The sequence below is a fragment of the Triplophysa dalaica genome, chromosome 17, assembly GCF_015846415.1.
Source record: "Triplophysa dalaica isolate WHDGS20190420 chromosome 17, ASM1584641v1, whole genome shotgun sequence".
Classification (NCBI taxonomy): domain Eukaryota; kingdom Metazoa; phylum Chordata; class Actinopteri; order Cypriniformes; family Nemacheilidae; genus Triplophysa; species Triplophysa dalaica.
The window spans coordinates 4,356,492-4,369,700 of NC_079558.1; the positions used below are offsets into that span (position 1 = coordinate 4,356,492).

Here is a 13,209-nt window from a genome sequence, read left to right on the forward strand (position 1 = left end):
AGGGGAGGAGAGGGGGGTAGATGGAGGTGTTGATGGCTGTGTAAAGAGGTGGTCAGTGTGGTAGCTGGAGGTGTTGATGGCTGTGTAAAGTTGTGGTCAGTGTGGGGTGTGAGACCGGAGGTTTCAAATCTACATACTCATTCAGGTCATCAGCAAGCTGTTGATTTGCCTCAGTGCTGGGGGATGGTATCTTGTAGTTTGTATTATATTCTCCAATATACCCAAAAGGAAAATTTGGGGAGGTTAAAGACCACATATGCAATTATAAATATCAACCATCCACATGTGCTATCCTGTCATAGAAGATGATCCAAATAAATATATTTTTAACAAAAGGTTTATTGTGTTTTTGACATTTTGTAATCTTCATTCTAAAAAAGTGATGAAGCATTGATAGAACCCATTCCTAACATACTATTGGATTAGTGTCACTCCTTCTGGTGCAGAAAGAGGACAAAACAGAATCACAAAAGCAATACAGATAACAGAATTCGAGAAAACCCTTGAATATATCCATGCTGAATGCATGTTAGTTTCCGGGCCCCTTAAAAGACGCAAGTAAATTTGCAGGTAAATTTGACATTCCGCTGTAAAACATTCAATGCATGAGTACAGTGTTTATCTGTACCTCTAAGACACCGTGCTGTTATGCCAGTGTATTGCTTGTCTTGTGATTTAATGCCTCTTGATTAAACTGCGTGTGTTAGTGTGTGGAAGCTTGGTGTGGAAGAGCTAAACATATAGTGCAAACGAGAAATTTCTATTATCTTGACTGCAACTACCATGCGCTTATCTCATGCACCGCATATGCGGTCAAGGGAGAAAAAATCTACTAGTGCATGTGTAAAGTATACAATCCCGTTTGGAGCAATTTCACACCATTCATATACTAAACAACACATTTAACAGACTGTTACATTGATAACAAGCGCAAATCTAACAAACAAATAGAAAAGAACATATTTTACACAAAAAAGAAAAGTTTGTTTTCTAAAGTAGGATAGACATTTTGAAGACAGATATTTGATTACTGTTAATCCTTTCTGTTATACAGACAGTTAAACAAAGGAGCTAGACAACTGTCTTAGCTAAAGGAATTGTGTAAAGTGAACCCACGGAAAAACAGGTCATATTTGTATTAAATATGTTTGGCAGAACTGTTACTATCAATTGTTATTTTTTAAGTTGTGGCACACTTTTCAACATCATGTCTTACAGTTGAAGACTTTAAGAACTAAGTAAACACTGGATCCCCAAAAGTGCAACACTTTTCAAAAGCAATACATGAGAACTACATCAATGACTTGACAAACCAATCCATGTCAGTCCAACAACACTCTTTTGAAGAGCTACAATACATCAGCTTTGCTTTTCCTGTAATTACAAGGCTTGGATATAAATAGATTAAAGTGTAGCTTATGTATATGTTAGATTGCACGTAACACATGGCATGAATACCTGCTTGTTAAACAAACGAAAAACTTGACAGTAGCTTTGTTACATTTGGGATACCATTAACAGCAGAGATATATGACCACAGATGTGGACCTCACGGGCAGGTTTTCCCAGTACAAAATATTTCAAAAGGCTCAGCGATAAGCAGTTAAGTGTCTTCTCCGTGGCCGTTATGTGTGATGCAGGTCTGGCAGCTCGGTAGCTTTGTATATTTGTGACATGCAGGCCCCTATGTATCGCTCAAAGTGAGCTGCAGCAAACTACGAGGGCAGAAATGTTTGGGATTATAATTGCTCAAAATGTTCTCATCTGTTCTTAATCTTAAAGGAACAGTTCACCCAAAAATGAAAATTCTATCATCATTGACTCCCTCTCAAGTTGTTTAAAATTTGTTTACATTTCTTTGTTCTGATGTAAACAAAAGAAGATATTTGGAAGAATGCTTGTTACTAAACAGTTCTTGGCCACCATTCACTACCATAGTAGGAAAAAAAAGTTTTTTAAACGTCTTTGTTCTGTTAAACACAAAAGAAGATATTTTGAAGAAAGTAGGAAAGCCAAAGTGGGGCACTTTTGACTAACATCATTATTTTTCCTACTATCATAGTCACTGGTGTCCAATAGTAAATAATTGAATCGTCCCTCTAATTTAAAAGCTCAACAAGCTTGACAGGACGTGAGGGCATGTAAATAATGACAGTATTTTCATTTTTGAATTTGACGTGATGTCACTATAGTTATGTAGGTGTGTATTCACAACCGCTAATGAGTGTTCTATTGAACAAGCCTGATAAAATTGTTGTTATTTCAGATAACATAGGATTTAATGATGATTTATGTTTATCTGGGTTAAGTATAATAGATGAAATAAGTGCCAGCATATTTCATCTGAGCGTTCACAAAGCGTAGCCGTGAAATTTGCCTGGTTGTTAGAGACCGCAGTGTTGCCTGGATTAGAGGCTGGAGTCTTTACCATGACCTTGTTTTTCAAGATTTCATCAGGAGAGCTGCTCGAGTCCTCCCTCAGCTCATACACACGGAGGAGGGCAGAGCGTTGGTGTAAACGTGGTGCTTTACAGTATGAACATCAAAAAGCACTGAAAACACAACACTTAGAACAATGGAGAGGGGAAATCACACAGTTCATCCTCCTAGGCCCTGGTTTGCATGTAGGATGTGAATCATGAGAATTTTCTACAATCAGACAAAAGGTTTGTTGGCATGAAGACCATGTTAGAAGTCGTGTAGATCTGTTCTTGGTTAAGGACAGCACAGTGGCTAAGAGGATTTCACACAGCTAGATGTCCACGATGAGATTTATTCTTTGGGTTTGACACATCATTGTTGACCTCCGGCTCCTCCAGGTTGATGTTGCTGGTGGACGCATGATGTGTCAAAGGATCTCGTCCGTGACGGTATATGTCAAGGTATAACAGACCTAACAGATACCACAGAAAGAATCCATGTGAGAAGTTACACGTGAGATTGGTGTGAAACAGACGAGAAATAAAAAAGTGATATTTGTGAATAATAAACATAACAGCATTGTGTGGTCGTTGCATAGGAATGAAGATAAGAAAGAAATGAACAAATCAGAAAAACTAGGCCTTACTAGACTTGTATTGGAGTAGCTCTTGAAGATCAATAGAAAGTAATTTTTCCTAGAGGTTTTGAAGTAATTTAGCCATAATGTCCCTCAAGAAGACCAACACTTTTATCCATTGTTCTCCAAGACTTCTCTAAATCGAAAGGTCCTGCACTGAATATTCACCATGCATCCTAAATAAATGAAGTGGCTCTTTTACCCCAAAGAGGTCAAAAGGCAAGAATCCAACTGATGGCAATAGTGAATGACAAAATCCGTGACCTCTGTGCGTTAACTTGCTACAAGTCCATACCTATTCCTCAATGTCAACAGGACACGAGTCCTCGTCTGTCCATTCCACAGACATCCAGGTAGACAGTGAGAAAGAGAGATGGGAAATGATGGAGGGAAAAACAGATACAGGAAGAGAGAGAACACAGCACATTTACAGCACATCAAGAGAATCAACCAACCCTCCAAGGAAACTAAAGAGTGGGATTGAGAGGGAGAAAAGAAGCTTAATGCAATGAAGTGATGAGAGAAGATGATGGACGCTGGGGTTCTTCTGAGAAACTGCACTTTCACTACAGCATCTGTATAGCATTTAATGGACGCTAATCAAGGATACTCCAACACTGCAATATTAGCCAACAGTTAGTGTTCATTTTTCAACTAAAAGCAAAATGTGATATTTATAGAACAATGCAGACTGGAGATTGAGACAATGTTCCGCTTAGACTATTGCACCTGAAGCAAATTACAGTTATGGTGGTTCTTCAACATTTTCTCTAGATAACATAAACCACGTTGTAAATTAAAAATGGATGGAATATGCTGGCAAGAGAGTAAGGATGAGCAGAAAATGAACAGATGAATGTAGAAATGAAAGGGACTTGCAAAGCTACTTTGAGCTGGCAGACACTGAACATGAACTTAGCCATTAGTGTGACCCAGAGAGAAAGATACAAGTCAATAATATAAACCCTCTCTCACACACACACACACAAACACACGCACACAAAAGAGGGGGGGGGGGGGGGCATTGGCCACAATACCAATTCACGGAAACAAAACTACAGCAGGGTCAAAGAATGTGCATGAGCAGAGAAAGCCAATAGGGTTTTAGAGCCAGTGACGTTTTTTAAAGGGACACCTCACCCAATTGCTTCCAATCTGAAAGTCCATGTTCGAGGGGTTGCCACTCACCAGCGAATCGGCCGTCAGGAGGCTGCTCATTGTCCAGGCCTGTCATAATGTGGGTGTCAGACTGTCCCTGATTGTTATTGTCAAACTCTGGACAAGGCACCTCGCTCCTCCTGCGCCCACCTGCAAGCGAGGTCAGAGGTCAAACAAGAGCAGCCGAGGCAGGGCAGAGCGGCTGAGTGGAGGCGGCGGTGAGCGGGTCGGGGCGCAGGATGCTACGGCAGCCATTTTGTGATGGCTGTGGTTATGGATGCACATATATTTGTGTGAAAGCAGAGCGGATGCGGTTGGCACGTGCATATGAAAGTGCTGACAAATGGCCTATTATAGACATTCATTACTTTTGTCAAAATATACACACAGCACATGTGGTCAGACGAAACATATTTATGCAAAATGGTCATTCAAAATGATTAAATTCACATCGTTAGTCTTAGCTGGTTTAAGATGGTCCAGTCTGACCAGATAAAAATCCCACTACCCTACACAGTTAAAAGGAAAAGGCTGCATACTGAATGTGTGTTTAACAGTCAGATGACAAATGTGCTTTGATGTGGGCTGAATTATTAAAACATGAAAATGGAACTGAATGCCCCACAAATGAATCACGTGACCTTTATTTTTGTAGTGAGCAACCTGTGGCCCACCTGCAAACACTGCGTTTTAAAAGAAACGGGTGTGTAGGCAGTTTTAGAAGCTCCGTGGGTGAAATACCACCTACGGTTCACATTAATGCAGAGTGTTCCTTCTTTTTAATATAGTACATAGTGCAGTGATATCCAAAGGCAATAATCATACAAGATGAGGTCACAATTACCCTGTTCTTTGGTTGGAGATCCACAATCTTCTTCTGTGACATCATTTCCCTAAGGAAAAAATTGAGAGCTGGATAAATAAACAATAACTTAACGAGTGAAATATGTTGGGTTCAGAATTAGACGGTTAGCTGTAATAACGGTTTACCTCTGAATCCTGTTCTTCTATGGCAGCCACAAAGTTATGCCCTTTTGCATCCAAATTTGGGATTTCCTGCGGAGGACATTTCAATAATTATGTAAACTGGCACAAAAAAAAAGCTATTTTAAGTCAATGTTTAATAGTTGAATTCATATATTTATATTATAATTTTTTATCTTTCCTGGATTTTTCCAGGATTTTTTCTTTTTTATATGATGTGATATTTTATTAGTTACATTAATATAATTTATAATACTATAATATTTTAATCTACATTTTATTTATTGTGTTATTTACCTTGTAATTTCTATTTCATTCTTAGATGTTTCCACAACCTTCGAACTGTTTTTCTCACCTCTGTAAGTTGCTTTAAATAAAAGCATATGCTGACTGTTTCAATGCTAATGTTAAGCCTTCCGTAAAACTATAATGTCACCACCATCCCTTACCTCACCCTCATGGTGGAATGGGGCCCTGCTCTCTGCAGGTGTCTCAGGTACCTCCTCTCCCTCGGCCCCAGCCATATAAGATCCAGACATGGAAGAAAGTGTGTCGGTACTGATTTGTGAATGCTGACTATGAGAGGATGCCATCGACATCACAGACTGGGCCAGGCTGCTGCTTACTGGATCTGTACAAATAAGCAAATTAATGTGAACACGAGCTCTGTGTTACTGTTTGTTTACTGAAACGCACTGAAGAGTTCTACCCTCTGGGGAGGTGATAGTGGAGGAGAGCGGGGTCCCATTGCAGGAGGACTGATCTATTGCCCCCGAGGATGACAGGGTGAGGTTGTCACTTTCCGGGGTTACCCCAGACTGCAACAAAAATAAATCCCATGACCTTGGCATTGCTAGTGCCATGCTCTTACAAAAAAGCTGTTTTGTGTAAATTTTGATATAAAGGTTATGTTAAGAAGGTTATATAAAGGTTATGTTAAGAATGACTGTACCTCTTGCTGCTCTACATGTAGTTTTCTTCTACACGTTTGCACTTCAGACTCACTGCATGATTTCTCATCTTCTTCCTCAGGAAGCACTGAAGAACTCTGGGAAAGGGATCTAAACAGTTTTCAAAGCACATTATTAGCAACGACTTCTTTACCTGTCTGGATCCCCAGTCCATAATTTAACTTCCTCAGGTAATTAAGTGAGCTGACACCTTATATTTATAATATCCAGGTGTGCAAGAACAAACACTTGCTATATATACCAATGTTTTGAAGATGTTAATTAGTATTTTTGTAGAGCGTAATAACAGTACACAGTTTTGTTTAGTCAATCATTAACCCTTGGTTGACTTTCACTCACTTAGTGCTACTTTTTTTGTGTTTCACATTCATGTTGGAGTTGACAGAGTGTTCTAGTGGAGAGAGGGAGCGTGCGGGCGTGTGGTGGCTATCGCTGCCATATGTGGGAACAGATCCAGAAACATGGCCCCTGGTGAGCCCCTGCAGCGGAGGAGCAGATGGAGACGGGTTCAGGGGCCCATTCAACGCCTCTAACAGGGACACAGCTTCATAGCCGGGTGGGATGTGCTCTGATGCCTGTAGTAAACAAACATGTGTAGTGTGTTTAATGAGCATGACGGAAATGTAGAAATATTTGCAGTTAAAACATACACAATTCAATGTTTATATTAGCTGTTTGCAATATTTCATCGGAGTAGCAAAAACCTTTTTCATACAGCCGGGTGATATGAGAAAATGCATCTGTAAGAATTGTATTTTAGACTTTTAAGACAATCTTACTACAATGATGTCCATGAATGTTTTGATTACATAAGAAACAATAATAAAGCAGATTTAGTGAGTTACCGAATGCTCCTCTGAGTCTGAGGTGTGGGAAGTAATGACAGGGTTGAATCCAGTTGGCGTGAGCGGGTTCAATTTTTTCCTCATCGCTCGGATCTGCAGAAGCGCGCGGAATGCTGCAGGGATTCGGAAAAGAAGATTTTAAATGATTGATGCAGTAGCGGATATATTGTAGAAAAGAATACACCTGTATAAAAATTACAATACTTATATTATAATAACTTATATTATATTGTGAGTGTAAATATTTTATAGATAAAGCAAGAAAACCAAAACAGTAAAAACAAAAACCTGATAAAAAACACAGATGGAAACGGTAGATGGAACAAAATAAAAGATGACATTTTGTTCCGATGACCTTTTTGGATTTATTTTGTGTTAATAACTTGGTGGCTGCACATTTTGTTTTAATGGAACTCTCAATCAAAGAGAACTATTAAATGAGTGTCGTGCAGGGGTTGGGGCTTACGTAGTCGACAGATGGGGCAACAGTTGGCCTGGTAACGCAGCGTGTCTGCGCAGGCGTTGCACAGGCACAGGTGTCTGCAGGGTAGGATAAGTGTGTCCCGCACATCTGACAAACACACTACACATTCAGCGCTGTTGTCACTGATCTCATCTTCAGTTACCTGTAAACAATAATGTGTATTGTTGCAAATTTCCCCATCAAAGAATCAAATGAAAGCAATGACAGACATTGAATCGCATTGATGTGAATGGGCTCTATGCATGCCTGACTTCCACATTTCACAGGAAGAACCCTAGGCAGTTTCCGGTTGGGGAGACTTAAACCAGAGAGAAATTGAAAATGTGGAAAAAAAATTAATTTAGCAGATGCTGTACATTGTGCACACAGCAGTGGTATATAGAAGTGGTGTTCTACTTCTCATTTTCAATTTGTCTCTGTTTTAAGTCTCCCCAACTGGAAACTGCCTGTGTTTTACACACAAAAATACTTTGAAATAACATAATAAATATGATACTTTAAGTCAGTTCAGTTTACCGATTTTAATTTTTTGTACATGTGGAACTTACCTTTGATTCCTGACTGTTGTATTTGTTCTCAATTCCATAGATCTCTTGCAGTAGGTAACTGACACCATCCACCTAAAAGAGATTCATCACAGGCTTATGAGATTAAAGAGCAGTTATGTCATTTGGAAATGTGTCCATTGATATTAAGAGACTCCTAACAAAGCCATCGGAGTCAAGACTCACCACTTGTTTCTGTTTAAGAGGTTTAACACAGTAGCTTTCATCCATGTGCTAGGAGAAAAGGAAAGTAATATTATAAAAATCAACATTAATTGTTAAAATTTAATTAAAAAAATAATAATTTAGTAAAATAGTCTTTTCGAGACTCAGTTTGGGCAGAAATACACATGCAGTATAACTTCATGATTTCATGTTTAAGTCAGCATAAATTCTATATACAAAAATAATAAGGGCAATTGTACTTCTTGAATATACACAACAATAACAACAATCTAGGATGTATTTCTTTCTAAAACAACACAAAAAACGTACCTTCTCAAAGGTTGCGAGAAGAACATGCGAGTGTCCCAAGTGATCTGCGCAACCAAAAATCAAGTCCAGTTTGAATGAAAACAAACAATGCTTTTAAAACGATCGTTTTTATTAATAAAAAGATTGAAGCCATCCTCACCATCTCCCTCGTCCACTACTGCTTGTACAACCATGGGGAAGACTTCTTTATCTATATCAAACAAAAGCTGAATAACAATACATAACAGTTAGCGCCATAACCACACATGCATCATGAATCGTTCAATCTTTTCTTCAGTAAGATGTGCATCATTTCAACCTGACTTATTCCAGCCTCTCTCTCTAGAACACACTCATCCACAAGGGCAAGGATTACAAATGTGATACCTATAGATGTGATACGGTACTGTTTGTGTTACATGCTTTCCTACTTGTAAGATAAAAGAATCTCCCAAATGAATGATAGTAAATGATACCTCTTCATCTGCCCATTCTGACAGGTTGACGTAATGTGAAGGTAAACAGAACTGTTGGCAGACGCCGCGTTTGAAATGCACCGTCTCTGACTGCAGAGAGCTGTCCTGTGGCAAGTATCTGTCAACATGTGAACAATAAACAGTGCAAAACAATCAAAAGCCAACGTTTCCTGTAACTTCCTACCCTGCTGCACTATGATCAGCTAATATTGATTAACTCTGAAATGTTTTTTGAGGATAAATAGACTTTTTAAACAGGTGTTTTTTTAAAGTGTGTCTAAACTTACATTGGCACACCATTGTGAAACTCTTCAATGGCTTGATAGTATATCGTGATGGCGACCTGTGTGTCGGCATCAAAGGTAAACTCAATATTGTAGCAGCTGTGGCTCTTCCCAGCTTCCTGTCCGGGCACCTTCATGTCTTCATTACACCTGAAGAGAATATTACGATTAAAATATTAGTTATGAAGTTTGTGGTTGTGAAAGATGTAGCCTAAAAATGAGCAAAATATGTCATTTTTCATTCCCTTGAGGACCTATATGAAGGAGAATAAAACTATAAATATATTTAAAAAAACATGAAATTAAAATTGTCAATGTCTAATAATTTTCAAACATTTACGAAATGAAAAATGTTTCACAGCTGGCAAGGTCCCCTTGATATGCCCTGACTAATCCTTAATAAGAAATGACTTCACCACTAGATCTGTGTTTGTCAAATCATTTCAGGTAGTCTTTAGAAGCATTGGCACATATAGTGAAGAGAAATCTTACCGCACAAGTCGCAAAGTGTCTTTGCGGATGTTGATGAGACTGCGGAGGGTTTTGACCGGCTCATGGGGAGGGGGGGCATTGTATGGAAACTGCAAATCATATCGATACAGATTTAGCATAAACAAAACTTATTTTATTGAAAGTGAATTTTGGGTTTTAGGTCAAATTATTGATTACAATACATGACAGACCCACAAAATAAGCAGACATTTGACCTCCTAATCTGCCAAAAACACCACATTACATGGACGCTAATCTCTGGACAAGCTGTTCTGTTAATGCATATGTGTGTGTGTGTGTGTGTTTTGTCTCCCTAAAAAAGCGATAGACAGGCATGTCCACGTGCCAGAGAGGCCACAAGCGTGTGTATGCTCGTGGGTCAACATTGAGAGAGCTTGTTGCCTCCCCTTCCCCCAGTTCAGACTGAATGTGGCTCTCTGTATAAGCTGTTTGATACTGGTCCACCAGCTAATGCACACACTGTAAATAAAAACTCACAAAGACTGTAGTGTACAGAAATACATTTATACATTGCCTTAAGTCTGAAAAACACACATACATATCAAGATCTGCATTTATGACATTTTAACAAGTTTACATTTGTTCTGCAAAATTTACCCCTCGGTAAATCGTATTCAAATTTGACCAGAAATGTAAATAAAATCTTACCACTACTGGTCTGTTGCCCAGAAAGTTAAGGTCGGTGTTTTCACCAAAGAGATAGCCTTCAGGATGAGTTGATTCAAACTTCTCTCCTCCCATTATGAAGTGGCTAGCGAAATAACTCCCTATGTGACGAAAATATTGGTATTTTAAGGAAACACTAACATAACTTCCATGTAGATTTGACAGATAATGAAGAAACATAAAGACTGAATGTCCACATGTACTCTGAAACCTACCTGACACAACCTTATGTATTCAAGGTAGTTAAGTTATATTTAGTAATGCTTTTTTCTTAATTTAGATGGTTTTTGGGTTAAAGGTAACCTGACAAAACTATAGGTATGAAATACATCATTATGTTCTATAGCGACCGATGTAGGACATAGTAACCTCCACAACTCATGAATATTAACTGGGTGACATAACATTTTCCCAGTAGTTCTTGGATAAAGGCAGGTTGTGGGTGTTAGCCACACATAAGTACCACTTTTAAAATGATCAGTTGGCAAGCAGCAGGTAGAGGTGATTATAAAGATGTTCAGGTTTATACATAAAGACTACAAACTAGAGAAACGATTGAAAAAAAGACAAAGTCAAGTGCAGGCCAAGGATAGAGAGGCCACTACCAGGGGAAGATACAAGAGTAGATAGATGACAAACCATGAAACTAGAGCAGCAGGTTACAAGAATCAGGCCCATAGACTGTTGAATATCTGGTTACTTGTGGTTAACACACCAACATTTGTTTAATTATGATTTTTGTAAAGCCAATAATAACTGGTGTAAAATGAACGTAATTTGTACTTTAAAATGTCCTAACATTAAATTTTACCTTAAATGGATAGTTCACTCGAAAATGAAATTTCTTCATTGATTATTCACCTACATGTCATTCCAAACCTGTGTGACTTTCTTCTGCAGAACACAAAATAAGATGTTTTGAAGAATGTTGGTAAGCAAACAACACTGGCTCCCATTGAAATCCACTGTGTGGACGCAAAACCCCTGAGACATTTCTCAAAATATCTTATTTTGTGTTCCACAGAACCAAGAAGGTCATGCAGGTTTTAAACAACATCAGGAGAATACATTATGACAGAATGTTTGTTTTTGGGTGAACTATATTTATAACCACAATGTTGATTAGAATAATATTTTGATTTGAATAAAATAAATTGCCACGAGAAAGACTTTTTAGGATACCTGACAAAACAAATCCACTGTACAATATACTACTTTGACCTACTAGTTTCATATTATGCGTTTGGATGTTGAGTGATGATAGTTTCAATAGGCCGTATGAATATACAGTAAGTGCAAGCATCTATTGGCCTGCTTTGCTCTTCTGAGAGACAGACTTGCTGACCAAGACACAGTGGGTGGTGGCTCTGTGCCTCTGGTAAAAGGAACAGAGGGCCCTTCTCATTTAAAATCCAAGAAAAGATAAAAATTTAAATAAATTGCAACCTTAGTGTGTAATTGATCTGCTTAAACAATAAGTATACAATTTTATTATTAAAGTTTATATAAATTATAGTGATATAATAAAAAAATCTCACCGGTTTTGGGTGGATATCTGTAAACAGAATTGGACGGTATATCGACCTCCTCGACTCCGGCATTCTGACGGCTTGTCAAAGCTCCCATTTCACACAGTCTACAATTAAAATGACACCAAAAGATCGCGATCCTACTGCTCCACAGTCTTCGTTAAAACAAACATCATCTTTCTTTGATCAAATCGCTCTTAGTTGTGATGTTTTGACCAATGCGCAGGATTAGTTTGTGTTCTTAATGCTCTTTAAGCTCCGCAGAGTCCCACAGTCGTGGTTTTGTCTGCAGACATAAGCTTCTTTTTGCGTCTCCCGTTTACAAGGTTGACTCTCCTGCAGTGGTCGGCATCTCCTGCCAAGATGAGGCATACATACCGCCTTCCAAACTAAGTGAGATGTTGTCTGTAATAACACAGTTTCTCGGTATATTTATCATCATCCCTGTATCTTGTGTCCTCCGGCCGCTTGAGCGATGGGATGCAGATGCGTATTGGTGCCATAGAAATGTAATAGGTAGAATGCCAGTCACTATGAGGCTAGGGTAACAAAATGGGCGGAGATAAGAGTCCTGTGCCTCGATTCTGATTCGTCACACAGGGTGGGATACTAATAATATTTTTGTTTCAAAGTATTCATAGTGAATTTTAGGATTAAAAATGTCGAGACAGTTGAGTAGCAGGCGTACAACGTCATCACGTGGTGCGCAATACTTTTCCCTGCGCTGGTCAGGATACGCCAATCACAGTCGTTCGACATTCCTCGATGAAGGTTTTAAAGCATTAATAAATAGATACCGATACGGTGGATAAACAGGTGTGTGTTTTTTTATCAGTCATATTAATGAGTACATAAACACATTCATTCAGCGAATGTACAACTGCCCTGATATTTGAACGCATATATGCGTATATGAGCCGCCAAGCGCCACCTAGAGGAGAAGCTTAATTTTGTCCACCAGATACAGTTTTCGAATTAGACCTGCCACCCAATCATCAGTACTGTATTACTGTCCTCAGAAGCGCTATTTGCCACCCCTGACGTCAGGCTTAAATCCAGACCTGAGGTTTTGCGCAGTACAAAACAGATACTCTGCCACGTGAAACGTGACCTTGCTTCAAATTGTAAAGAATTTCACCGCAGTGCCGGAAGGGCATTATAGCGTATTAGTGTGACTATGACGTCTAATTATTAGATATTTTCGAACAAAAAGAGTGCCTCT

The 13,209-nt window shown here is 38.8% G+C and overlaps 1 protein-coding gene across 3 annotated transcripts; it reads right to left on the reverse strand.

The window, feature by feature from the left end:
- Positions 1-321: 321 nt before the first annotated feature.
- Positions 322-12,516, reverse strand: rnf157 (ring finger protein 157). Of its 3 annotated transcripts, XR_008909393.1 has the most exons (20): positions 11,997-12,516; positions 10,441-10,559; positions 9,772-9,860; positions 9,283-9,429; positions 8,996-9,113; positions 8,680-8,746; positions 8,541-8,584; positions 8,232-8,279; positions 8,049-8,120; positions 7,483-7,642; positions 7,017-7,129; positions 6,511-6,746; positions 6,153-6,261; positions 5,910-6,018; positions 5,650-5,831; positions 5,207-5,272; positions 5,061-5,109; positions 4,199-4,366; positions 3,068-3,388; positions 2,754-2,893 (listed from the first exon to the last, which is right to left on the reverse strand). XR_008909393.1 is itself a non-coding variant. In XM_056771232.1 (19 exons), the coding sequence occupies exons 1-19, from the start codon at positions 12,082-12,084 to the stop codon at positions 2,745-2,747; spliced, it is 2,133 nt and encodes a 710-aa protein (XP_056627210.1). In that variant the 5' UTR covers positions 12,085-12,516; the 3' UTR covers positions 322-2,744. The 3 variants fall into 3 exon arrangements, 2 of the variants coding, with proteins under 2 accessions (XP_056627210.1, XP_056627211.1); XM_056771232.1 differs by lacking the exon at positions 3,068-3,388 and having other exon boundaries at positions 322-2,893; XM_056771233.1 differs by lacking the exon at positions 3,068-3,388 and having other exon boundaries at positions 322-2,893; positions 4,247-4,366; positions 11,997-12,513.
- Between the last annotated feature and the right edge of the window lie 693 nt (positions 12,517-13,209).